Genomic DNA, 27,420 nt, shown 5'->3' with positions numbered 1-27,420 from the left:
TGTTAATAATATCCAGAATTCAGTATGAATTCAGCATATCTGTTGTGGACTTCAGACCTTGGAATGGGTCACATCTGATAAGGGTGCTTTGTTGAAAACCAAAAAACTAGTTGTTAGCACTTCAACAAGTTTTTGCTAACCGTTGGAGTGCTACCCACTTTTAGCAACAACATTTTACTTTTCCTACAGTTCAAATACATTAACACTTTGAAGTACCATTTGAACAGCATTTGTACATCGTTATGTCTAGCTTATTTATAGACAAACTGTCAAAAGTGCAAGTAAGTAGTTTAAACAGGCAACTTTAACTACATTTCTAAAATTTCGCCCACCTAATTGAACCCATTCGGAAGGTTGGGAACCTTCAATTTCCTGCTTTATTTTGATACTTTCCAATTGCCTCAGAAGTCAGAACTCGGAGCGTGAAATGACGTCACACCCAAGTTAATGGTGGAGAAGTAGGAATTACAATATGACGACATCTAAGTAGTCGTTGTAAGTAGTACCTCTAACAAACATTGTTTTAAGCTGTACTTTCCACATGTATAGTAAATGCACCTTATAGAGTTGCAGGTCCTACATGTAACATTAGTTTTACAGACACTCTTACAAGTGTGGCTTGTAAAAGGACCATGTTTTCACCAGTTTGCTATTGTTGATGTGAGGAGCAGCCATATTGGATTTTAAAGTCAGCGTTACAAAAATTATCAGACTTTCCACTTGGGAAGTCCGACTTCTCGGGTTTCTCGACTCGGAAGTCGGAACTTCCGAGTTCAGTCAATAAATGGAACAAACCATTTTTGACTGGGAACTTAGAAAATCTGACTTCCAAACAAATATGGTGCTCTATTAATTTATCTCAGAAGTTGAAGCTCTAACCTGACAATTCACACGCAAGAAAAGAATCCAACCTGCTAGTATAAACTACACCAAGAGAAATCCAACATGTCAAGTGACATAGAAGAGGGTGCTGGCACTGTGTTTAATTTTTCCAACTTGGTACTCTGTAATATTGAATTTCTGTACAAATGTGACATACACTTGATACAAAAATAAAAGTACCAACATTCAATGATAAACAAACCATTTTTCGCTTGTTTTTAAAAAAAAAAATTTATGATGATGATGATTTCTTATAACTCCCCCCATGTGTCAATCTTGCATTGGACTGAACATGTAATGGCGTCTGGTGTGTTGTGACCATGTCACAAAATGGCCGCGGCAGAAAGGAAAGTTCTAACGGCCGAAATTTTAAACCATGAAAACCGGAATTGTATAGCAGCCGTATTGTTAATAGTTAGAACGGTTTATCTCCACTGGGTTAAATAATTTAGATACACTATGTATTGTCCTGTCATGTTCATTGTACGCAATGGTTGGAATTAATAATATATATGGCACACAATGGTACAAGCGGCAGAGTTATCAAATTTCGTTTTGGAAGTATGGAAATAATCAATGACAGCATTTAGGTTTGCAATGTTTGCTTTCGGCAGTGTTTGTTCTATGCAGGGCTTATTTTGGATAAGCTTTGGCCGTGAAACACATTTATTACGAATAACGTCTAAAGCAAACAGACAAGAAAAGCAAACATCAAGAGCGGCCGCGATTATCTCATTTGTGATTATATGCTAGCATAACACGCTAACACTTTCGTAGCCACATATTAGCCTGACGGCGACGCATATCGGGTATGGATATCATTGTGCAAGGTTGAAATAAATGTACGTAGTATGCCAATACACCAAACCGATTTTGTTTTTTAGTTTTCGAAATTCAAAAGTTTGATGAAATAATATCTAGGTAAAACACTATTTTCGACAGAAGTAGCTTTAAAAAAAACGAAATCATTATTATACTAAGAATTAAACGGACGAGGTAACTTTATTGTCAATTAGTTACTGTTTTCCCTTATTCGGCATTTGTGTGAGGACGATTACAGAGTAATTATAGGGGTGTGGGCTATGGCAAGCACCATTTTTTTTTAACTAACATCCTATTGGGTCATCCAAAAGACTATGACGGAGTAAAGGGAGGACCGTCTTGTATCTATAGGGAAGCGGCCGTGGTAAGTCTGCCATCATATAACCACAGTATAATAACAAAACAAGCCGTTTTTGTTTCATTTTCCTTGTAGAATAGTTTTATTTTTATACCCTCCAGTAAGTGCATTTCTTTGTTCTGGCTTTTTGTGAACCCGGTTGTCTGTAGGCAACACCAACAAAGACCGGCGTAACCAGCAGTGCAAGCCGCGAAAGGTTTGAATTCTTAGGAGTAACTACAAGTCAGTCCTATTTTGTTTACTAAAGCAAGTTAGTGGGAAAAAGTCGCGTTTGCGTTCCGTATCAGCGTGCACGTCAATAAAATGGTTGTAAAATGTATCCCTGTCTACAACGCAATAGTTTATGAAAAGATAAACATCGCTTTCTTCGCACGGAAACACGGACTGTTGGTGCTCCACTGCGAAATGTGTCGATATTACAAATGTGGAAACTGAACCAGGAGAGACAACATTCAATACAAGTTGGCGCGGTTGTCACTATTGCGCTCACAATCGTTTTCTTTGTGTCTTGTCGTCAAAACAGTAGGATCTTAAACTGAAAGGGAGCTCAAAATTCGTGTTTTGTGGTAGTAAAAGTTGTGTGTCGTGAAGAAGTTCGCGGCAAGAAAGATAACGCGAGATTTCACACATGCTTTCCATACATTGAGGAGCTGGCAGGGGGCCGAGAGGGGGCATATCCCGCAGCATCATGACTCGTGTCCCGCAATATTCCGATAAAACATTCTGCGGTTTCCTTCTGTGTATAAGCTGGAAGATCTAGATACGACTAAACCGCAATACCAAATAGTAACGTTTTAATTGGATTGAAGAAATCTCAGCTTTTTTTTGTGGTCATTCAGACAAAAGGAGATTAGGAAACGGCCTTGTTCCACCCACCAACCCCCTCCTCAGACATCAGTCATGGAGAGAGCAGAGCCAACACCAGCCAAGCCTGCGAGTGATTACTTGTAGCAACCACGTGTGATAAAAATGCCAAAAGTGACGCCTTTTCTCTTTACTTATGTTTGTTTTTTTATTTTTATGTTTATCTTAACCAAAAATATTGCAGTACAAGTCTTTTCTGACAGTAAATGGAAGCAAGGTAGATAAAATTAAAAAAAACAGTAAAAGAAGGCAATACTGATATTAACATTATTTGTGTTTATTTGCGAGTGACAGGGACGTCTGTTTACATGAAGTTTTGGTGTTAAAACTCTTTTTTGTGGAAAGCCTCTTCTACAAAATCCTAGAACACCTTCTTGCTAAATTGGTCTGTTTTCTGGAAGAACCAAAGCAACAAGTGGTGTTGAAGCAGCCAAAGAAGGTAGCAGCAGCTCTGTAACAACTGGTCTTACCTGAATTTCCTGTTTTATTGTCTAATGTAGTAAAATCCTGTTTCATTAAAAACGTAGGACTATCAGAAAGTATTGTGATGATGGTGACATTGGTAAATATTAGGGATGCACCGATGTGGAAATTTCCAATATCCAATATTAATATGGCAGTTAACGGCATTAAATGTACTCCCTACTCTTTCGACACTGTTAAAAAACAATCTCACTTCTGACATTGCTTATCCAATTAAACGCTCCACAATCTTGAGCAACCTCACCGTCACTGTCACATGACTAACACACTGTCCTCCTGAAACAGAAACAGAAACAAAATGGAAATAGACATTGTTTGTCGGCAAAGTTTTACTCATCGGGCTGATACTGATATGTTTTAAAATCCCTAGTACATATTGCGAAGATGATCCCAGTTGGGATATATTCCTACTTTCTACCTTCTCATCTGTACTTCCACCAAACTGCAAACTTTAGCAAGTTGAGCAATGTTATTTGTGTTCATAACAGTTGGAATATATTCGCCTACATTTATTTCACGCCAGACTTTTCTGTGTGATATTAATATTTCACATATTGTTGTCATGCCCTACTAAACTCAAAGGGATAAGTCTATTATTAGTTAGAATAAAGTTTTGTCTTGGACACTTGACACTTAATAATATAAAAGCAGGCATCAAAAAAACTATGGGCACCACTAACGAAACTACACTATTTCTAGATGCTTTGGTTTGTTTCAACATACTAAGGTGCAACAAATTCAGTTTGTGTTAACTCCTGTGGCCCTGGAATGTTTTTGCCCAAATATTTCTGTTCACATCACAACCTTAAGATCCAAATCCTTAATTAAGCCAATTATTGCAGATCTGTGACTACCTTGCATGAATGCTACCTTCAGATGAATTAAATTAATACATGTTTATTTCTTCTTCTTCATTTTTTTAAAGAGACGCACAACATGGCAGGTTCTCCGGTTGTGACTCCCAACTCCATCCGTGACAAGTCAAGCCGTTTCTATGTGGTGTCGTGGATCAACAGGCTGCTCAAAACAGACTTCAAAAATGTGCAAGAGATGGGAACAGGTGATTAATTACAGCATATGAACTGGTCATTTCATGCTCATCATATTCATTTAGCCTACTTTTATCACATGGTGAAGGCATGGACAACTCCAGTCCTTGAGATCAGGCGCTCTGCACGCATTAAATGTTACTAATAATAACATTCAATTCAATGACCTGAATCAGGTGTTGGATCATCTGTGACTTACCTTATCAGATCAGGCCATTTCTGTCAGCATTAGAGTCCCTCACTTTCAGCTCCCAATACCTGTTAGTTGATGTTGGTGCAATGTCAGCCACGCAATGTTCTTCAAATTTAAACAGTCGTGGCCTGTTTTTATTTGCAAAACAGTTTTTTTTTGTGGCTATGCGTAGTATTTTCTCAACCTAACAATTCTGGGTTTTACCTAAAAATCTATTGGTTTTTTTTCACCCTTAATGAAAATGTTCACAATAGGAGAGAAACTGTATTGGATCTTGCAGCTTCCTGTTTGTGTCATGTGAAGAGAGACTTACACAGATTAAACAATTGTTATTGCAATATTTAAAGCAATGCGCTGAGTTCAGAAAGCAGGAGAGCAGCTTGTTCACAGACAGTTAACTGGAAGATTTTATCATTAAAAAAATCAACAGGTAATATCAAAGCAAAGAGGAAACCTGATCGAATGTAAAAAATAGAATTATAAAAAATACATTTTGAACACCCTGTAACGTATTTAAGCACTGAGTTTGTTCATACTACATTTAAAGTGAATTCTACACACTTCATAACAGAAGTTTTGTGCAACATAGTTTCTCTAAACCACATATAGGGAAGTTGTTGTTTCACTTTACAACCCCCATGTCAACTTATGGGTTTGTTTAAAAGTTGGTTTAATAGATTGAAACCTTCAGTTTCCAGACATATTTGGATGCTGAGGTCATTGCCTAATAATTGCTTTATTTTGAGTTTACATCTCATGAGGAGTCATTTTAATGTGATTTATCTTAGTTTGTGATTGTAAAGTGGATATTAAAGGCTGAAGTTGAACAAAAACGATAAATACAAGTATAGTACAAATCGTGGTTCTGCTGCTGCCTGTCTTAAAGCAATACAAGCACCAAAAGGCTTTAAAAAACTGGTTTATACAATACTAAGAGGCTCCTTTATCACCATGATTTGGATTTCATTATTACAAATGCCCTTCCTGCTTTCCATCGTCATAGCTTGTAAATTTGTTTGTGTGGTTCAACAGGTGCATGCCAGTGTCAGATGATGGACTGCACTTTTCCTGGCTCCATTGACATGGCTAAGGTGAAGTTTGATGCACAGAGTAAAGAAGACTTCAGGCACAATTTCTGTCTTCTTCAGGACGCCTTCAACCTGAAGGGTGTTAAAAAGGTATGGATCTGTGTTTGCATTAACAAAATTCACTCTTTATGGGAAAAAAGTACTGTTGTTCTCAAGGAATATGCCGACATTTTTAACCCCTTCACTGGCAGTACCAAAATCACCAAAAGCGCCTGAAAAGCTATACCCAAATTAAATCAGCTGCTGTTCTTGAACAATTTCTAGTTCATGCAGAAGTTTGGCCTTTTTATGAAGATGACAAGCTAAATTTTCTATTTTTGCAGTCAAAAATACTTTAACTGTAAGTAGTTTGTACTTTTGTAACACAAAAGAAATTGAAAAACTTTGCTTCACCCAGATTTTTCATTTTTATTTCTTGTAAATGAACATTGAGTGTTGAATGTATGAACTGGAAAATACAATAAATATGTAGAATAAAGTATTCTGCTCGTGGATTTCAAGATTGATCAAAATAGCACAAAAAGAAATGTCATTTTGGACATGTTTATTTTTGAGGATGTACAGGTGTTGTCCAAGTGTGCCATTTGGAGTCTCCAAATGGCACACTTGGACAACACCTGATATACAAACTTCAAATGACTGTAACTCCTCAGTGCTTCAACATACAGTCATCATTGAGGGGTCTAATAAAAGATTCCGACCAGAGGAATCCTTTGATAGTGGAAATTACTTAGAACTATATAAATAAAATAGCATATCTGTCAAGTTTTGGATTTGAGAATACGGGAAACATTTAGGAGGTTGCCGCCACCGTCAGAGCGGGGGTGGGACGGATGGAAAGGTGGTTAGTGTACAGTGAGACCTCATCCCCCCTCTTGCGATACTCTACCACTCCCTGCATCCCCTCTAACTGTACACTAACCCACCTCTCCTTCTCCCCCATTCTCGCTCTTTGGTACGCTCTACCCACATCGCAATGACAGGAACAGCGGATGACTAAAAGTTTCCTTTATTCTCAGATCCAAAACTTGTCAGCACTTTTACGGCCATAATCGTCCACTCCCGTGAGTTGTGAAGTTCTGCTAAAGAAATACATCCAGTTTTGACACATTCTGACAACATGTCTCTTTGAGGCTCTCCGTTGGTGAGAAAAAGTCCTGTAAACGCCGTTACGCATGAGGGCGCACAGAGCCTGACTTTGACGCAGCTTAGACGCACACATTACACGTGGTTACGCATGCAGCTGGTGGATTCATGTCAAAGCAAACCCCAAACTGCCAAATGTCCTTATGACAAGACACGTGTTGGCTACACATCTGTGGCTTTAGATTTAGTCTCCGAGTTGACCAGTCAGAAATATTCCAGAAAGAATACAGGCATGTCGAAATGAGCTCAAGTCGCTCTCTGGATATTATTGGCTTAGGAAAAGTCATTTTATTACATTATTGGTCGAATGCGGTGTCAATCAAAAGGTGGAGCTCTAGGCTGCCCAATAAAAGCGTCATAATGGACACCGGCAGAGTTTAAAGAGGAGAAAAAGGCAGAGAATTCAGACAACCTAGATTTGTCCAATGGATGGGATTAAGGACGCCAGGTAAGGGGTAAATATGGAGGTCTAATTTAGTTGCTTATAACTAAATTAGAATTAACTAAATTGTTATTCTAACTAAATTGTTATTCATAACAAACAATTCTTTCAGGAAGCACCTTGGAAAAGTTTTCACACCTCTTGAATTTCTCCTTTTTCTTTTCATTACAACCAGGAACCTTGTATTTTATTGAGATTTTATGTTATAGAAACAAAGTATCACAGCTGAAAATGGAAAAATAAAAATGTTTTAATCACAAATAAAAATCTGGAAAATGTGCAATACATTCACTAAATGAAGTGATGTTGGTGGTTGAAATGTGAAAAAGTGTGAAAGGTTCAAGGGGAATAAATGATTGTGCGAGATTCTGTAAAATGTCTTTAAATTCTCTCATGTCTTTTTGTTTTGTGACAGACCATCCCAGTTGACGGGCTCATAGAGGGAGATTTCAAAACCTGCTATGAGTTCATGAAGTGGTTAAAACTTTTTTACACAGAAAATACAAAAAATAAAGAATCTACTCCTGTGAAAGCAACAATTTGTAACAGCGAGGAGATAACTCCAGTTTCACCATCTTCAGGTACCCGTTTTTAATTTTTTTCCTCCGTGTAATAAAAGAAAAAGGGGTTAGTTGGCTTTAATTTACAGGAGACGATTAGGGCAACCAAAAAACGTTCTTGGTTATTCCTCATAATTTAAACTCGGGATTCTAATTCTGTGTCAATGTATGTCAACATCCAAATAAACAATAAATATTCTTAGGTGAATGTTCATTATGTTATTGGGGGGAAAAATAACATAACATTTTCTTCTCTGTTATAGGATTTGTAAACCTCCATTTGATCCACTCTGAAAGCTTTTAGATTTGAGTTTTGAAGCTGGATTTGCCTGATGGTGCATAAACAATTCTGAGAAAAAATGTCAACATGCAGAGAAAGTTGTCAAAATTCTCAGATTAAAGTCAGAATTTTGAGAAACAAAATCTAAATTCTGAGATGAAAGTCAGAATTCTGTGGAAATGGTCAAAATTCTTAAATTAAAGTCTGATTTCTGAAATAAATTTCAGAATTCTGAGAAAAAAGCCAAAATTTGGAGAAAACAAAGTCAGAATTAATTTTTTTCAGTTGCCCCAATCCTCTTCAGTATAATCAAATTCTTCTGTTTTTTCATTCAGAGAACTCAGACATGGAAACAAACGGCACTGAAAGGACAACTAAAACTTTTCTATACACTGAAAAGTGGAAGGAGGAATACGGTTGGGCCGATCCCAGCCCCCTGGGAGAGCAGCACACCTACTGCTCCATCTGCCACACCAACCTGGCTTCGTACAGGAGGGGCGCTGTTGAGCTGCAGCGGCACATGGATACAAACAAACACCAAAAAAGGGCAAAAGATTTCCAAATGTGTCAAAATGAAACTGAAGTCGGCGAGCGATTCCCCTGCAGCGACGCGGCTGTCCGCTTCATTTTCAACCGCTGCTACACCGGGTCTGCTAAAGGCGAGCAGGTCTCCAGACATTTTGCACGCTGCAAACTGGGGCTGAAGTACCCCAAAGACCTCGTCGCTGTTAGCAACCGCACTCCTTACTGTGTTTACGTTTATGAAGCACTGGCAGCTGGAAATGACGACACTGTTGCCGTCGTTCTGTTGGGCTTTTTCGACTCTGAGTCCTCTGGTCACCGCATATGTCTTCTGGACGCTGTTGAGTCGGCTGACGGAGCCGGAGACCAAACTGCAGCGGCGGTGGTGCAGGCCTTGAAAAGACTTGAGCTTTCCACCGATAACCTCGCTGTTTGTTACCCCGGTGACGGTGAAGCTTCGGAGCAAATCTGCTCACATCTCAGGGAGCTGAACCCGAACATAATAGCCTTAGGAGGCCTGTACTCTATTGCTGATGCTGCATATCATGCTGGGGTTCAGGAGCTCCCCAGTGAAATCCAGGAGCTGCTGGTCGACTTGTATGCTCACTACTCCTCTTGCTCTACGAAGAACGACAACCTCAAGGCTCTCTTCGACTCAGATATCACTAAAAACAGCAAGCCATTTTACCTCAGCATCAGCTGCCTTAGATTCCACCAGCTGATCACCAAATTGACAGAAATATGGAGTGATTTGATACTTTACTTCAGTTCCTGTCCTGAGGATGAAGAAAAAGGCAAGTCATTGTGTTCCCAGCTGAAGAATCCCAAAGTCAAGGCGATGTTTATGTTGCTGGACTACGCATTAAAGCCACTGGAAACATTTCAAAAGCAAATTCAGGAATCGTCCTGGGCTAAGATGCCACTCATCCTGGAAGAAGCCAGCATGTTGCTTAGCACGTACACGTCTCGCTTCCTTCAGCCCAATGCTGCCACTCGCTACCTCAACGAGCACAATGCTCAAATCCTGAAAAACAAGAAGCACCACCTCTCAGGCCCAGACCTCAATCTGGGTGGTAAAGACATGGAAGATTTCCTAAAAACAGAGGAGGCTGCAGAGGTTTTGCCACAGCTACAAGAAGAGCTGCTGCTGTTTTATGTTGCAGCAACATGTTGCATCGCAGAGGAGTTGCCTCTAAGCGACACGGTGCTAAAAAACATTGCTCAGCTGCTAAACCCGGAGAGCAGCCTGAAGGTTACCGATGTAGCCATGGAGGAGCTTGGGAGGAAGCTGGGCATCTGCAGCTCCCCTGAGGAGGTCAGGCAGCTCAAACAGGAGTTCAGGGAGTATCAGCAGGCGGAGGAGGAGAGGAGTAACCAGGAAGTGAATGGAGACACACTGGAGAATCACTGGGCGAGGGTACTTGAAGGCACAAAGCCCACCTCAGTGTTCAGGAAGCTGGTTCTGACCCTGCTGTCATTCCCATGTCCTCCACTGGATGCTCAACATGTTTTATCCCAGGTATTCCAACAACTTCCTTAAAATATTGTAACTTTTACATTTAAAGCTGCAGTATGTAACTTTTATTTAAAAAAAAATTTCACATATTTGTTTAAACTTCCACCATGTCATGAAACTATAATATGAGGCAGATAATCTGTCTCATAGATTGTCTGTCACGACATGGTGGCAGTTTTAACAAATATATAAAAACTGCAGCTTCAACTAAATAACTGATATTGTTCTCTTTCCATCAGGCTTTAGACAACAATGATGTTGCACCGTGTTCTGAGAGTGATACCGTCACAGAAAGCGAAAGTGAGGTCATACCTGACCGTGTTCTCACTAACGGCAGCAAAAAAGACCTCCACCTTTACACCGCCGGTACAAAGCGATCCTCCACGAAGCAGATAAACGAAAATTAGGGATGCAAGTTATTGATTAATGAGTTAATCTAAAGTTGATTGATCTTATCGATTGACTAATGATTCATTGATAAGTGGCCATTTTCTGAAATACTTGAATTTTCTCTTGTATCAAGATAGCTGACTGTCTTTTAAGAAAACATTTTCATAATATGCTGAGTTTAAAAAAATCTTTAAATCTTAACATTATTTTGTGTCAGCTATATTAAATACTGACTGGATAAAAATGTGGTTTTCCCACATTATTAAACTCAAACATATTTATAAAATATAATACAAAGAAACCTCTGAGGTTGCTGAATGAATGAAGATATTTCAAAACAGAAACACATAAAGTGCATTTTGCAACCCGAACCAAACTCTGTTTGGACCGTTTCTTTTTCCCGTTCTGGTATGGCCCCGCTAGATTTGTTTCTGTATCAACTGGCACCGCTTAAGGATGACCAGCAGCCCCCTCTGCTGGAAGCTTTCCACACTACAACACTAAGCACAATGTCTGCTTAGACTAATAACCTCTAAGCGAGGTTATTAGTTAATTGATTGCAGATCATTTTAGTCTTATACACCATTAATCAACAATTAATCGTAAGTCGGTTGTTCGCATCCCTAGAAAAACATCACATTTCTGTCATTACGTTATGATTTATGTTTTAGAATCATATTTTGTCATATTTTATCTCTTGATTTGCTTTTCCAGCTTTGAATGGCTTCGATTTGAAGCCTTGTGAAGTCCGCCTTATCAAAATAAACGGTAAAAATAAATTCTTTTATTAGCCTAAATAACTGTATAAATAAATTTTTATTGATAAAATTTTAAAAATCTTTCTAGCCTTCAAAGTTTAAAAAGTAAGCACTGAAAGTGTCTGATGCCATCAGTAATAAAGTACCTTTTGTTTCTTTAGATTGTGATGGTTTGATGAACGGCTCTCTGTCACATGAGGTAATGTACATTTATTATTTGCTTCTTATCTGACTTTGATTAGATTATAGATCATAAATGCAAATCTAAACTCTGCTATTGGACCTGAGAAACATCTGAATCTCCCCCCAGTGATCCAGTTTTTAAACCTCTTATCTGACTTTCTTGATCAGTGTATATTGTTACGTTTGGTTGTCCTACATCAAGACATTCCTGTTTTGTTTGTGTATTTGCATGTGCATGGTATTTGGATAAGAAATGAGAGTGTGTTTTGTCTCAGGGAGTTTGGAGGGGAGGTCATGGCTGGGAGAGCAGCTTACGCCAGAAACCACAGGCCCGAAAAGTCTTTCAGGCTGGTGTTGGTACCTGGTCCAAACCCATTGGCCTAATTAAAGGCCACAAAAGTGGTGCGGACTCCATAGATGAAGAGGTAGGTATACCTGTTTGTAATATACAGAGCTATTTATTGCAGGAACCATTATAATCTTAAGTTGTTCAGTCAGTGTAATTACTAGTATAAGAGCCAATGAGAAATAAATGTTAAAGAAACTAAAATAAGAGCTTGATTACTTTGGTCAAACGTGTGAAAATAAACAGCAACAAACCTTCTTTCAAACGGTTCAGAAAGTAAAGCACAGAGCACAAAGCATAGAATTAGATGGAATAGATCTGCCCTTCTAGATCGGCCGTATGTTCACTCTTTTTTTTTTTCAATATCATCACTGATACAGAAAATATCGGATTGTTGCGTCTGTAGTATTAATTATGTTAAAGTCCGTCTTGGGAAGGTTATGGTCAACAATTTAAACTTTTTTCTAAGATTATGTTAAGGCTTAAAAATCACAACTTTTTGAAAAAAGTACTGCAAAATTTGTGATTTTAGGCTGCAACAATCAGAATAAAACATCACAACATCCTGGAGGGTCTGAGTAATTATTGCAGACATTCAATATAAAAATGTAAATACTTTTTGTGAACAAAACTGGAGCACATACTGCTTAAAGCACATTTATCAAACTCAGTGCCTGGGGGCCAATCTGGCCCAATGGAGATTTTTTGGTGGCCCTCCAGACTCCAAATTACATCAATTAGTCCCTCCAGTTTTTCACAAATTCTCAAAATTCACACAAAATCAACAAATCCCTACATTTTTACTGCAAATTTTTTTCTCAAACTTGACCAAAAACATTGGGTTTGAATGACTGCTGCCTCAGCTTTACTTGATGTCAAGTTATTGTCCAAGACAAATATGGCAATTAATAAAAACAACATACATTAGTGCAAATATTGTTAAAATTCCTTACATATATTCCTAAATTAGCACCACAAAATCTGTGATTTTGATTGGGGGAAAAAAACAAAATCCTGGATGAATTGATCAGTGAGAACATATGTTCAAAATTATTAAATTTTAAGCAACAGTTATTGAATCAAAAAACAAATAGCTATTTATAGATATTTTAAACAGTTCAATGGGTTTTATCAATACATTCTGGCCCTTTAAGAACATTTAGATATTTGATGTGGCCCAAAATGAAATTGAGTTCAACACTCCCGACTTAAAGCTTTCTACCATAGAAAAATTACACGTTTTTCAAGTTAGTTGTAATAATTTGACTTCATTGATATTTCTTTAAGCTTGAAGGAATCTCACCGTCCAGTAAAAACACTCCATCCAAAGGTCAATACCAGGTAATTATCCATTTCTGACAGTGTGGTTGATCTAACTTACAGACCGGACGCCCGGTCTTATGAAATGTCTCTGTCTTGTTTTTCTTCTGTTTTTCTGCAGGATGGGAAAGGATTCTCTGTGGGGGAACTGGTGTGGGGGAAACTGACTGGGATGTCCATGTGGCCTGGACTGGTGATGCCGTGGAAATCCAAGCACGCTCCTCCAGGCATGCGAAGAGTGGAATGGTTCGGCGATGGGATGTTTTCAGAGGTAAAATCTGCTGCTCTGGTCAACCAGTTTTAATTTTTAATATTTATTTGTAACTGAGTGTCGGGTTTCTGTTGCAGGTCAGCACAGAAAGGCTGAAGCCATTTAGTTTATTCACTTTGTGCTTCTGCAAAAACTCCTTTGCCAGTCTGCCGGTCTATAAGGACGCCATTTACCAAATCTGTGAGGTAATCAGAACAAACATGTTGCTACCCGCAGCCAGCATGGAAAAGGAATGTTTTCACTTTCCTCAATGGTTGTTATGTCTTTTAGCTCTTATCTGCATTCCTTCCCTTTGCATTATTTACTCACAACTTGAAATCTGCACCATGGCTCAAAACAGCTGTCACGAAATTGTGCGTAGTTTTAAAGTTTAAGGAAAGGACTTGAGATTGAACCAAAGGTTAACCTTCCAGCAGGACTGTGACCCTAAACATACAACCAGATTTACAGTGGTGTAGATCAATGAATATCCATGTGCTAGACATAAAAATCTATGGCAATAATTGTCTTTGGGAAATGCTTTCCATAAAATCTGACTGAGCTTGAGCTGTTTTCTCAAGACGAATAGAAAAATTAGTTGAATCTCCGGATATTTAAACCAAATATACAGCTCTGGAAAAAAATTAAGAGACCTCTAAAAATGATCAGTTTCTCTGATTTTACTTTTTATATGTTGTTCTTTTATTCTATGAACTACTGACAACATGTCTGTGAGATTCCAAACAAAAATTAAGTATTTATTAACAGAAAATGAGAAATGGTGAAATAATTAAAAAGATGCAGTGCTTTCAGACCTCAAATAAAGCAAAGAAAACAAGTTTATATTCATTTAGAAACAACAAAACTAATGTTTTAACTCAGGAAGAGCCCAGGAATCAATATTTGGTGGAATAACCAGGAGGTTTTCAATGGGGTTCAGCGCAGTGGACTCTTAGTTTTTACCAGAGCTGTATATGCTTTTGTAAGGCATAACGGTGTCCTTACGAAATCAGTTAATCAGTTGTTTTTAGCTTGAAATTGGGAAAAAAATCCAATCAAAAAGCTTAAAAATACAAATAATTCTGTGTTGTGAGCTCTTATTTTGAAACAGGAAATGCAGTTTTTCTTATATTTACTCTTATTATAAAGCAAAATATTACTACTGTGTTTTTTTTGTCAAAATTATCTCTACTTTTCCAAGGATTGTTAGACAAGAGTTAAAATTAAGTTATGATTCATGTGTAATTTAGCAATAATCATAAGTTAAATAGATTTAGAGTGACAAACGTGGAATGAATTTGTTTATTTCACAGTGATAAATTTATCTGTAAACCAAACTGTTCCTGTGAAGTTTAACATTATATGTTTATTTCTGACTTTCATATCATTTTTATTTTCTAGTTGGCAGCTGAACGATCTGGGAAGTCTTTTTCTAAGGCAGAAGGTGATAAAGAGCGAGAGCTGAAGATGATGGTAGATTGGGCTTCTGAAGGATTTCTGCCTACAGGAGCCAAGGGATTTGCACCTCTTGGTAAAATTGATGGCAACATGTTTTTCCTTCTACCTTAAATCTCTACATTTCAATCTCTTGAGTTTTTTCAGCATAAAATAACCACATAACAAATTGTATATTTCAGACTTGTCGTAATTACGTCATAAATATACAATATTGCAGTTACAAAGGCTGCCTGGATGCAGTTTCTGGTGAGCTGTAATCTTCGAAGTCCAATGCGTTCACACACTGCATGCCAATAATGTACAGTTCAAACCAGAAGTTTACATACACCAAAAGAAGACACTCAAATCTATTTTTTATCATTTTCTGAAATTAAATCTGACCAAACTTCTCTTGTTTCAGTTAGAATCACCAAATTATTTATATTTTCTAGTCTTGAGTCTTTATTGGTACTTACATAAGTGATGGAAAGAAAAGAGAAGAGTGAGAAGAATATGGATTTGTGATTGACAATGTTATTGGATAAAAACATTGCATGTTTTTGGCATATTTTTCATGCTTTTCACTCTGTATTTTCTTCATTTCAATTTCACAGTTTTATTTTCGTTTCAGTTTTGTTTTTTGTTCTTATTTGAAGTGATGGTTAAGCAAAGAGAAAACATTTGGTCATATTTCTGCCAATGTGCTAACCGCAGAGCTAATTCTTCACTTGGTGCTTTTGCTAACTTTGAAAATGTTTAGCGCAGTTAGATTCCCCAAAACTAATTTTTTCAGATATCTCTGTTGAAGTTCTGGTTATTGGGTGATTAAGATTTCTTCAAGTAGAGTTATGTTTATATTCATGCTTTTGTTTTGAAGTGGGTGAAGACTGTTTAACCAGCAGTTCTGTTTTTAACTTTACTTAAAACAAGAAACAAACAAAATCAACATAAAACAGACAGTAGAGAACAAGACAAACTTAAATACAATATCTAAGGGCATTTTTAGAGCATGTACATTATAATATCAAACTCAAATTAGTGCTGCAAGGTTGTAGTCTTTCAAGGAAAATAATTTGAATAGCTTGAGCATTAAAACTTAATTTTAAGATAGATGATAAAATCTGAAAATTAGGTTTAGTTGCAGGTTTTTGGAGGTGTGACTATGACCTTTACCATAAATAATAAAAAACATATAACAACATATAAAAGTGCAGGACACGGAAGGTATCAACGATTTAGCATTAGCTTCTGCTAAATATTGTATTTAGTGTTAGCGGAGCTAATGCTTTAGTGTTAGTGGAGCTAATGTTTAGGGTTGGGGCTTTAGGGTTAGCAAAACTACCGTTAGCTAAACTAGTTAGTGGTGTATTGGAAAATAAATGCAACTACACAACATGACGGTCTGTCTTACACAGATGCTAATTCTGTACACCAAAGCCGACTTTGGGTAAGCTTCATTGCTGTGAAATGATTGACTCCAGAACTCTGTGTCAAATATTAGAGAGTCTTTGTTTATAACTTCATCTGTGTCTCAAACATTTCTGCTTTTCCTGAATGTTTCTTTTTCTTCCTCTCATTTAGAAGAATCCTCTTCAAATCAAGATCCTAGCGACTCTCCTTCCTCCGACTATCAACCTCCACCAAAACGAAAATATGTCTATAAAAACAGGGCAGCAGCCCCCAACACACCTTACAATAGAGGTTTGGCATATAGGAAGCATTTTAGTCATTTAACATTAATTTTGTTTTCTTACATGTGGTTTCTTTTCATAATTTTCTTTACAGAATCACTGAAAGAAAAGGTGAAAGAAAAAGGCAAAACAATTGAAGGTAAATTTGCAATTTGTAGATTTAAAGTCTCAGACATACACTTTATTTTTTTAATAACACCCTGTTTTATTTCAGATTTCTGCTTGTCTTGTGCATCATCTGAGATCGATGTCCAGCATCCCCTGTTTAAAGGCGGTCTTTGTCTAAGATGCAAGGTAATCTGACAACCCACCTTGATGCCTTTATGCGTCCGGGCCGGGAGTTTAGATGTTCAGTTCAACAGCAGATCCAGGGTTTCTCCCAGTGTATTATAAGCCTGGCGGGTCACCATGCTTTGCTTGTCCCCCCACCAGGCTAAGCATTACTTATTTATTTAAGTCTTGTTAAAATGTTTGCATTTTTTTAAGACTTTATAGTTGATGTTCAGGTATTAATCTTCCAATCTATCAATGACGCATAATTATCACGTGATATTATCAAACTTCCTGTCAACTTTAAACCTTTTTTAATTCAAAAACACAACAGAAGAATCCTCTCTGTTGTGCCCTACCCACCAGGCGTAGCACATTTTCTGGGGGAAACCTTGCAATGTCTCCGTTTGCAGGAGAACTTCACAGAGACGCTGTATCGTTACGATGAAGATGGCTACCAGTCGTATTGCACGGTTTGCTGCGCGGGCTTGGAGGTCATTCTGTGTGGGAACGCCAGCTGCTGCAGGTAATCACAAAAGTCTTCACTCTGTTTTTAGTGCTTTTATATCATGAAACAAACACAGAAGGCAAATAAATGGAATAAAATAAGATTATTGATGAATAGAGTTTCAGTCAATAAATGTAAATATTCATTTGTTTGTCAGACTAAAAGTAATTTTTGAAAATAACCTTTTAGGCAAGTGTTACTTTTCGTAGTGCTCTCATTTTTGTATTAAAATTTTATTTATTTGGTCTGATGTCATATTTTAATCTTAAATGTAACCAGAAAATCATCATAATTGACAGAAATTAAGGCTATGTGTAGTTACTTTATATAATGTGTTTCATCTAGTTGTTTATGTCACTGAATTACTTTAACTTTTCAATCATTTCTTGGGTCTGTAAATGCTACAGGTCATGATAAACATACAAGTTACAGGCTAAGATATCCTTTAACATTTTCTAACATCCGGTTCATTGATTAAATGAAACAATTCTGATGCAGTTGAAGTTCAGACTTTCAGCTTTAACTCAGTGGGTTCAACAAAACAAAATGCATAAAAAATGTTTTGATAGATCAGCAGAATGTTATGTTTAACTGTCAAGCAGAAGATGGGTTTCAAAAAGGTTTTCAATTTAAAATCTTAAAGTGTGGTGTGTTATTTTTCAACTGTCTCTACAATTTCATACTTTATGAAACCAGCTTTTGCTCCAAAGACAGCCGAGTCTTTAGGGTTCCCTCTATTCATTTTACACATCCAAACCTGACCTGATCGGAGTGTTTATAAACATCAGTGTTGAAGCCTTGCAGCAAAATCTCAGTTGCTGTTAAGTCTGAACTTTGACTAGACCATTATAACGCATAAACATTCTTTAACCAAACCGTTCTCTTTAGCTCTGGCTGAATTTGATAGAGTTCTATTTTCAAATGATGGCTCGAATACAGCTTCATGAGATGTTTAAATCTTGATACGTTGTTTTATAACCTAACTCTGCGCAAAACCGTTAGTATTTCTTTCCCTCCACTTTATGCACTGCTTTGTTTTGGTCTGTCTCATGAATCCAAATTAAACTTTCAGCAACTTGGCAAAATGTGCCAAAAAAAAAAGAAAATCATGCTTCAGGAGGAAATTAATTAATTAATTACACATTTACGTATATTTTTCTAGAACGCATATTGGATACATTTTCACTTTTACAAATCCGTCATCGAGGATTTGCATTTGTTTTGCTGATGAGAAGAAATGGACCAGGATGATCAGTTGACACAAACATGGAGATCCAGGTTGGATGGTTCCTGTTAGCACCTTCAGTTCTTTGTCACAATGAGCCAGTGACCATCTACTGCTAACACACTGTGTACTTTGTCTTTACAGAAGAAAAACATCTCATATCTCGCATCAAAACATAAATGATGAGCTATGGTGAATTATCACCATAGCTTTGTAAAAAGCTGTGGAAAGAAAATGTGTTTTGTCTGTATACATAATAATGTTCACAGTCAAGAGCTGAAAGTCATTTAAGGGAACATATTGAGGTCATGAATGTGTGTTGGACTGTGTGTCAGGTCAAAGGCAAAGATACACTGAAAGCAACAGTATGTCTTTATCTCACATATTTCAGTATCGTTTTTTATCTAAATAAAACTCCCATCTTCTGGTGGTTCTGATTAATTACATTTTCTGGAGTGTAATTTTATCTGTTTTGTTTTCTCAAAGATGTCTCATCCACCTTAGAGCATTTCTCCCTTCTCCTTTCAAGTTGGTTCACCTCCCATCTTTGTTTCTTCGTCCAGATGTTTCTGTAAGGACTGCCTGGACATCCTGGTAGCCGAAGGAACCTTCAACAAACTGAAAGACATCGACCCCTGGAGCTGCTTCATGTGTGAACCATCGCAGTGTGACGGAAACCTCAAACTGAGACCAGACTGGAGCGTCAAAATTCAGGATTTATTCACTAATAACAGCGCCATGGAGTTTGTAAGTACCATGTTAAACATGATGGTGCATCATTTGGTAAAAACTTCTAATTTTACATTCATACTGTTTGTCTTTGTACTGAAATTGTAAAATACTGTTTCTTGAATGGTGGCAGATAAAATGCTAACAAGTATATTTGCATGGGTGCAGTCAGCTGTGAGCTGTTAATGTTGGGCATTGAACCCTCCCAGGACTCCGGACTAACTGGTTTCACTGGTCTGCTTATCTTTGTTTTCTCTACTGTACCTGTACCAGCATAAAACCAGAGTAAACCCATTGTATTTTAACAATGCAGTTTTACAGGTTTATTATTTTTTAACAGTCTATAAAGGCAACATTGACTAATAAACATAAAGTTCTTTAGTTAAAGCAGAATTGTACAAGACAAATAGTGAAAATGTTTAAAGTACTTAAAAGCATCTCAACATAAAATAAATAGATAAAATTAAATTATAAAACATAAGAAAAGCTAATTATAAGTGCAAATATTTTAGATTTCTGGAAAGCTCATGAACATCTACATCTCATTTCTTTACATTCAAGTTATTTTTCTTTTGAGGAATTATTTCAGACTTGAACTTAGTGAAGGAAAGTGCTCATTTGGTGTTTTGTAGGAAACTTTTTTCATGTTTCCTAGTGTTACCTGGGTTGCTAGGTAACAGTTTAATTGCTCAGCTGTTACTTAGCAACCCAGGCAGAGTTCCAAGCAGGTCTGGTAAGTTGGTTTTACCACTTTATGAGCTGATCAATGACAACAAATGATTATTTCATTTATTGTTATAAATGCAATAATCTGACAGAGGAACTAGTGTTTGTTTTTTAATCAATATTAATTAATTAGTCACTTGTAAGTTAGTTTTGTCTTATTTCATGTGTAGTAAGATATTTGCATCAGAAACTAGACCAAACAAATGGGTAGAATTTTGTGTTTTTGTAGTGAAGGCGGTGAATATTTTTGCAATTTGTATTTAATTGTCATTACATTGTAGAAATTAAATATAATGTCACTTTGATAATAAAGGTTTTTTTGTTTTGTTTTGTTTTCCTAAAAGCTCTCCACTGGATCTAATGTGTTGTTGATAAATGTTGGAAGAAACTGAGTTTTTTCTCTGTAAAACTTTTGTTTTCTTTTGGTTTAATAACCACAGGAGCCTCACAGGATTTACCCATCTATCCCTGCTGATCAACGAAAGCCACTCAAAGTGCTCTCGCTTTTTGATGGGATTGCAACAGGTAGGTTCCCCGTAGATGTTTTTATATATGAAAACACAAAGCAATTTCTGTGTCAGTGTGACAATAATTGAGCTTGAGCTACACAAAAGTGTCTTTTTTATTGATTAAAGGTTCGGATCTATGATTATAGTGGGAAACTACACAATTTTATTCTTCTATTTGTGTCTTAACTGCTTCTAAAAACAGCCCAAGCGCTTAAAAAAACCACCCAGCCGTTTTTGGCAACAAGTTAATGTTTTCTAGTGCCTGGAAATTGAGCCGTTTCAAAAACCTCCCAGATATTAAATCGAATTCCATTGGCACTCCGCCATTACTTAGCAACCTCAGCCATGCCCAGCCCCGTTACCTAGCAACCTCAGCCATGCCCAGCCTCGTTACCTAGCAACCCAGGCAGAGTTCCAAGGAGGTCTGGTAAGTTGGTTTTACCACTTTATGAGCTGATCAATGACTGGTGGAAAAGACAAGTGTTTTCTTGCTGACTTAACATTCAGAAAAGATGTTTGTGTTTTAAAGATGGCTGTATAATTGCTCAACTGTTTGCAGCCATTGTGTGTAAACGTTGAGTTGGGGCGTGGCCAGAAGAAGCTTATTTGGATTTAAAGTGACAAGAGGCCCTAAAATAACTCATTATCTAAGAATAATTTTGTTAAATGGGTTTTTTTGTCCATAAACGTATCCTAACCTCTTCAAGGAAACATATTGTTTATAAAAACAGACCAAGCGCTTAAAAAAAACATTCATTAAAGCTAATAATGAATGCTTTGACATTGCGACAGGATATCTGGTGCTCAAAGACTTGGGCTTCAAGATCAAAAGATACATCGCTTCTGAGATCTGTGATGACTCGATTGTTGTGGGAATGATTAAGCACGAGGGGAAGATTGAATATGTGAACGACGTCCGCACCATTACAAGAAAACATGTGAGACTCTCACTTAAAGCTGAAGTTAGGTTACACAAAAAACAGATTTTAAGTTATTCTATGTATGCTTAAGCTGGCTGAATGGGGCCCTTTTGACCTCCTGATCGGAGGCAGCCCATGCAACGACCTGTCCATGGTCAACCCACTGAGAAAAGGACTCTTTGGTACGTCTAAAAATTATTTTTTTAATTTAAGGGGTGATAAGTTTATTGAGATTTGATTGTTGTTATGTATTGCCTCATTTTCCCTCCCTTTTCTTCCTGCAGAGGGCACCGGGAGACTCTTTTTTGAGTTTTACCGCATTCTGACCCTGTTGAAGCCAAAGGAGGACGACAACCGTCCATTCTTCTGGCTCTTTGAGAACGTGGTTTTGATGAGCGCCCACGACAAAACCGACATCTGCAGGTTCCTGGAGGTGAAGACCTTTAAACAGCATGATGGAGGTAAAACAGCTGTGGTTAATGTGGATGCTTAACATGGGAATTCTGCTCTGTTCCCAGTGCAACCCAGTGCTTGTTGATGCAGTGAAAGTCAGCCCTGCTCACAGAGCACGATACTTCTGGGGAAACATTCCTGGAATGAGCAGGTACGTTCTAATCCAATCATGTTCCTTCCTTACTATGTGTTAAAGCTGAAACTATTAAATGTAAACTATTAAAATATAATTTAGTAGTTGATTAACCGTTAACTGGAGGATATAGACTCAAACCAGGCCAATTGTTGAAAGAATAGCGCCCTTAGAGCTGCAAATAAGCCAAAATATATATAGATATACGTATATTTAGTATTTAAAATTAAAAAAAAAATCTTCTTTGTCTTATTAAGTGTCGTACTTTTAACGTTTACTGGTTCACATTCAGTAAAAAAAAATCTCTCTACACTGTACTGATGTTAAGTCCACCAGAAAGGGTTGAGCTTTTCACCTATTGATGTTAGAAGTTTTATTTATTTTTTTTGCTGCAAATAGTCAAGCGTTGTTGAATTATTGCATATTTTAATGTAGTTCTAATATTGTATAAAAAAGCTGACATAAAAAATATGAAGAATGTGCCAGTTTCTTATCAAATTAATCAATTAGTTGTCAGAATAATTGATAACTAAAATAATCCTTTGTTGCAACCCCTTATGATCACAACAAATAATTCTACACTTTATTGTTCAGGATTCAAAAATGTTAATTAGAAAAATGCAGAACTGTCTCCCAAAATTAGATTTGTGATTTTAAAAAGAAAAAAAAAACTACATATAAACAATAATTTGCTGATTTATCATTTATTTTTTTGGTGAAATATACACTGCCTGGCCAAAAAAAAAGTCGCCACCTGGATTTAACTAAGCAAATAGGTACAAGCCTCCTATTGGATAAGTACTGCATAGGCGATTATCTTTCAGCTGGCAACAAGTTATTTAACCCCAGCTGATGCAATGAACTCCTCATTTCTTAAACAACCATGGCAAAAGACACATCCTGTGGTCGTGGAAAAGACGTTAGTCTGTTTAAGAAGGGTCAAATCATTGGCATGCATCAAGCAGAGAAAACATCTAAAGAGATTGCAGAAACTACTAGAATTGGGTTAAGAACTGTCCAACGCATCATTAAAAACTGGAAGGATGGTGGGGAACCATCGTCTTCCAGGAAGAAATGTGGTCAGAAAGAAAATCCTGAATGATCGTGATCGGCGATTACTTAAACATTTGGTCAAATCAAATCGAAGAAAAACAACAGCAGAACTCAGGAGTATGTTTAATTGTGAACGCAAAAGCATTTCCACACACACAATGCGAAGGGAACTCAAGGGGTTGGGATTGAACAGCTGTGTAGCCATAAGAAAACCTCTAATCAGTAAGGCTAACCAGAATAAAAGGCTTCAGTTTGCTAGGGAGCATAAAGATTGGACTCTGGAGGAATGGAAGAGGGTCATGTGGTCTGATGAGTCCAGATTTACCCTGTTCCAGAGTGATGGGCGCATCAGGGTAAGAAGAGAGGCAGGTGAAGTGATGCACCCATCATGCCTAGTGCCTACTGTACAAGCCTGTGGGGGCAGTGCTATGATCTGGGGTTGCTGCAGTTGGTCAGGTCTAGGTTCAGCAACATTGTGTGCCCAAAGAATGAGGTCAGCTGACTACCTGAATATACTGAATGACCAGGTTATTCCATCAATGGATTTTGTCTTCCCAAATGGAACGGGCATATTCCAAGATGACAATGCCAGGATTCATGGGGCTCACGTTGTGAAAGAGTGGTACAGGGAGCATGAGACATCTTTTTCACACATGGATTGGCCACCACAGAGTCCAGACCTTAACCCCATTGAGAATCTTTGGGATGTGCTGGAGAAGGCTTTGCGCAGTGGTCAGACTCTCCCATCATCAATACAAGATCTTGGTGAAAGATTAATGCAACACTGGATGGAAATAAATCTTGTGACCTTGCAGAAGCTTATTGAAGCAATGCCACAGCGAATGCGGGCTGTAATCAAAGCTAAAGGCGGTCCAACAAAATATTAGAGAGTGTGACCATTTTTTGGTGGTGACTTTTTTTTTGGCCAGGCAGTGTATAATAATACTTAATCAGACATAAAATCTTTGAGCGCTTTTCTTTCCATAACAGATACAAAATGATAACAGATAATAAAACGTTCGCTGAAGGAATGCTATATTATTGCATTTTAGGAACTAAAATGTTTATTTTCTTATTTAAAGAAGAAATTTAATCATTTGTTTATTTACATCTTTTCATTAATTTATAGCATTGAATAAGAAAGGCTTAAATGAAAAACCTGCAGAATGTACACGTTATTTTTATCTGATTAATCATCAGAATAATTGATAAATCAATCGATAACTAATATAATTGTTAGTTGCAGCCTTGCTGAACATAACTCTGCTCTAAAGTTGAATATAAATTAAGTTTGTCTGCTTTCCGCCAGACCTCTGGCTACCTCTCTTGACGATAAAGTCACTCTGCAGGATTGTCTGGAAGTTGGTCGGACGGCAAAGGTAACCTCATGTTTGTTATGTGTTTTATTTCCATATTGTTTTCATTGCAGTTTGAATTGTGCTTTTTTTAACGGTGTGATTTTGCAGTTTGATAAAGTTCGCACAATCACAACAAAGTCTAACTCCATAAGGCAAGGGAAGATGGGGCCACTTCCTGTCTGCATGAACGGAAAGGAGGACTACTTGTGGTGCACTGAAATGGAACAGTGAGTGTCATTGGTTTACCAGTACCACCAGCTGCCAAACAGTCCCACACCATAATGCAACCACTTAATTGCATTATGGTGGTTGATATTTGGAGTGTTTTAGGGTTTTAAGACTACATCTGTTTTGGGTTTCATTTACCGTATATCCGGGACCATACATTGTATCAATACAAAAATTAAAAAGCATCATGAAGAGGGGAAAAAGAAGTTGCATTAACTTAGGAACTGTCCAACTTTGATAAATGATTACACTGTGTTTTGACACAAAATGTTTGATTCAAACTAGTTTTTCTATGTAAAAAGACGCATCTTTCTATGTGTTATTTTTTCTACCTATTTGTAATTTTTATAAGATGGCTCAAGTTCTGCAAGACAAATAAATGATGAGATTAAACCTTTTGTTATTACTGTTCAGCTTTCATTTGGGAACAAAGATGAGTTGAAGAGGTGTTCATATCGGTTACATCTATTTACCGTTGATCTGTTTTTAAGGATGTTTTCTGTTCTTTCAGGATCTTTGGCTTCCCCAAACACTACACTGATGTGAACAACATGAGCCGGATGCAAAGGCAGAAGGTTCTGGGACGCTCCTGGAGCGTTCCCGTGATTCGCCACTTATTCGCGCCGCTGAAGGATTATTTTGAATGTGAATAGGAGCAGTGAGGCGATCTTGAGGCGGATCAGCAGCGGTAAACCCAACGCCTTATCTCTTGGTGCTTTAATAGTTTAGATTCTCTGGGCTTCTTTCTCCTTTAGATCCAGTTTGGCGTTTTGTCTCTTAACTTTCTCTAACCCTTTGACTGCCAGCAGCCAAGGTCGTCTTTCTACATGTTTTATTTTTCTACTTATTTGTGTTTTTGTTTGTTTTTGTTTTTTTATGCTGTGATCCGATGATGTTACTCAGAACACAGGCCTGTGTCACAAAGTGAGATGAGACAATTAGCTCCACATCTTCAGGTTTAGCTCAGGTTTTTCATCACTGCTGACATGTTTACAATTTTGCATCGCCATGGCAACAGCACAAACTGACTAGAAAAGCAGCAATCTGCAACATGATTTGATTTAGAAACAAAATAAGTTTATTTAAAAACACTATTAACCGCACACAGTTTTTAACTTTGTATAAACACAACACAATTATAAATCAGCAACATAAAGTACTTTTTAATCTGCAGTTATGTTAAAGACATTATTGAGCTTAGATTAATCATGTGACCAAAAAGCTCATTTTTAACTCCTGCTTGATGTTTTATCCATTTTAATCTGCAATCAGATATTTTATCCTAATTAGCTTTTCTTTTTTATATCCAGGTGTTTAAAAAATTATTTTTCCAGGCCTTATCTATGGCTTTTGCATTTTTATTGCGGTTTAAAGCAAAGTTTAGCTCACTCCTGTGATTAATTATCACATATATTTTTACCTCTGTGTCTGAGACCCCTCTAAGGTCCAGATGACCTACATTTGCTACTGTAACAAGGCAAAAACACGACAAATTTGGAAAATTTCAGTTTTACAATGCAATTAACACACTGTTCAATGTCAGTCCGCAAGAACCGATGTCCTGATTAATGATTTAACACGACTGAACCTAATGAGTGTTAACTAGGCGTCTGCAGACCTCAATGACATGTTGAGGAGGTAAACTATGGAGCTCAAATGGGGCCATAAAGATTGTTCACATTATATTGAATTTAAAGAAAAGTTTGGGAAAATGGGGCGTGCCGTGGTGGCGTAGTGGTTAGCGCGACCCATATTTGGAGGCCTTGAGTCCTCGACGGGGCCGTCGCAGGTTCGACTCCCGGACCCGACGATATTTGCCGCATGTCTTCCCGCCTCTCCTTTCCTGTTTCCTGTCAGCCTACTGTCGTATAAGGGACACTAAAGCCCACAAAAAAGACCCCCTGGAGGGGTAAAAAAAACAAAAGTTTGGGAAAATGAAAAAATAATTAATAATTAAGTTGAAACATTACTTTTGAAACAAAAAAAGAATTTGAAACTGAAAAAATAACATTAAAACAAAAAGTATGTGGAGCTGAACAATATTTTGAAACTTAAAGATAATTTTGACACTAAAAGGTTTGAAACTGAAAAAACACATATTTGAAATAAAATAATGTTGAAACCAAAAAATAATTTGGAACACAAAAAAATTGGAAACTGTAAAATATATTTTAAACTGGAAAAAAAAAAAATATATATATATATACTTTTTAGGTTTAAAGTTTTTTGTGTAGCTTCAAACTTCTCACCCTGTTTGTGATAAACAGGTAACTGTAGATTATCCATAATGTTTTAAAGACATTTCCAGTTACCATGCGGGAAATATTTTGTCCAGTTGCTCTGTTGTCAAGTTGAAAAGTAGTTTTAAACTTATTTTTCCAGTTTCAGGATTATTTTTTCAACTTAAAAAAAACGTTTTTTTATGGCCCCAATTTATCTCCACATTAATAGTCTATTTTTGATTCAGGTGTGTTGCAGCAGGAACGCATCTGAAAGCTGCAGTGGCTCTCAGAACTGTTAAAATGTCAGGCTGTGGTGATGAAATGTTACAGTTTTTGCACGTGACTTACAGTCTGCACATTTTCTCGTTGAAGCAAATTTAAAAAAATTTTTTTCCATTTTTTTTCTTTGAAGAGTTTTTGCGGCGCTAGTGGCTCGTATTTTTTGTACAGTAGGCAGACAGGAAGGAGGGTGAGGAGAGGAGGGAATACATGCGGTAAAGGTCGTC

The 27,420-nt window shown here is 37.2% G+C and overlaps 1 protein-coding gene across 4 annotated transcripts; it reads left to right on the top strand.

The window, feature by feature from the left end:
* Positions 1 to 1,995: 1,995 nt before the first annotated feature.
* Positions 1,996 to 26,373, top strand: LOC114141147 (uncharacterized). 4 transcript variants are annotated; one of them, XM_028011610.1, is made up of 26 exons: positions 1,996 to 2,068; positions 4,335 to 4,469; positions 5,684 to 5,829; positions 7,743 to 7,908; positions 8,503 to 10,208; positions 10,445 to 10,571; positions 11,310 to 11,363; positions 11,515 to 11,552; positions 11,812 to 11,961; positions 13,170 to 13,223; positions 13,324 to 13,473; positions 13,551 to 13,658; positions 14,854 to 14,983; positions 16,471 to 16,590; positions 16,675 to 16,719; positions 16,795 to 16,874; positions 17,264 to 17,376; positions 19,147 to 19,330; positions 20,479 to 20,563; positions 21,340 to 21,485; positions 21,559 to 21,649; positions 21,752 to 21,900; positions 21,986 to 22,071; positions 24,416 to 24,485; positions 24,573 to 24,691; positions 25,204 to 26,373. In XM_028011610.1, the coding sequence occupies exons 2-26, from the start codon at positions 4,346 to 4,348 to the stop codon at positions 25,343 to 25,345; spliced, it is 4,383 nt and encodes a 1,460-aa protein (XP_027867411.1). In that variant the 5' UTR covers positions 1,996 to 2,068; positions 4,335 to 4,345; the 3' UTR covers positions 25,346 to 26,373. The 4 variants fall into 4 exon arrangements, with proteins under 4 accessions (XP_027867411.1, XP_027867410.1, XP_027867413.1 ...); XM_028011609.1 differs by lacking the exon at positions 1,996 to 2,068 and adding an exon at positions 2,087 to 2,258; XM_028011612.1 differs by lacking the exon at positions 1,996 to 2,068 and adding an exon at positions 2,087 to 2,284.
* The last annotated feature ends 1,047 nt before the right edge of the window (positions 26,374 to 27,420 follow it).

This window comes from Xiphophorus couchianus, chromosome 24 (assembly GCF_001444195.1).
Source record: "Xiphophorus couchianus chromosome 24, X_couchianus-1.0, whole genome shotgun sequence".
NCBI classification, from domain to species: Eukaryota; Metazoa; Chordata; class Actinopteri; order Cyprinodontiformes; family Poeciliidae; genus Xiphophorus; species Xiphophorus couchianus.
Note: the sequence above shows the minus strand (reverse complement) of the source record. Positions and strands in the feature narration are given on the sequence as shown.

What these genes read in the sequence shown, in the direction of transcription:
- LOC114141147 (XM_028011610.1), top strand. Translation starts at nt 4,346, where the DNA reads ATGGCAGGTTCTCCGGTTGTGACTCCCAACTCCATCCGTGACAAGTCA. An exon ending in GTCTTTGTCTAAGATGCAAG is followed by an intron (nt 16,875 to 17,263) that starts GTAATCTGACAA and finishes CTCCGTTTGCAG; the next exon opens with GAGAACTTCACAGAGACGCT. An exon ending in TTTTGATGGGATTGCAACAG is followed by an intron (nt 20,564 to 21,339) that starts GTAGGTTCCCCG and finishes ACATTGCGACAG; the next exon opens with GATATCTGGTGCTCAAAGAC.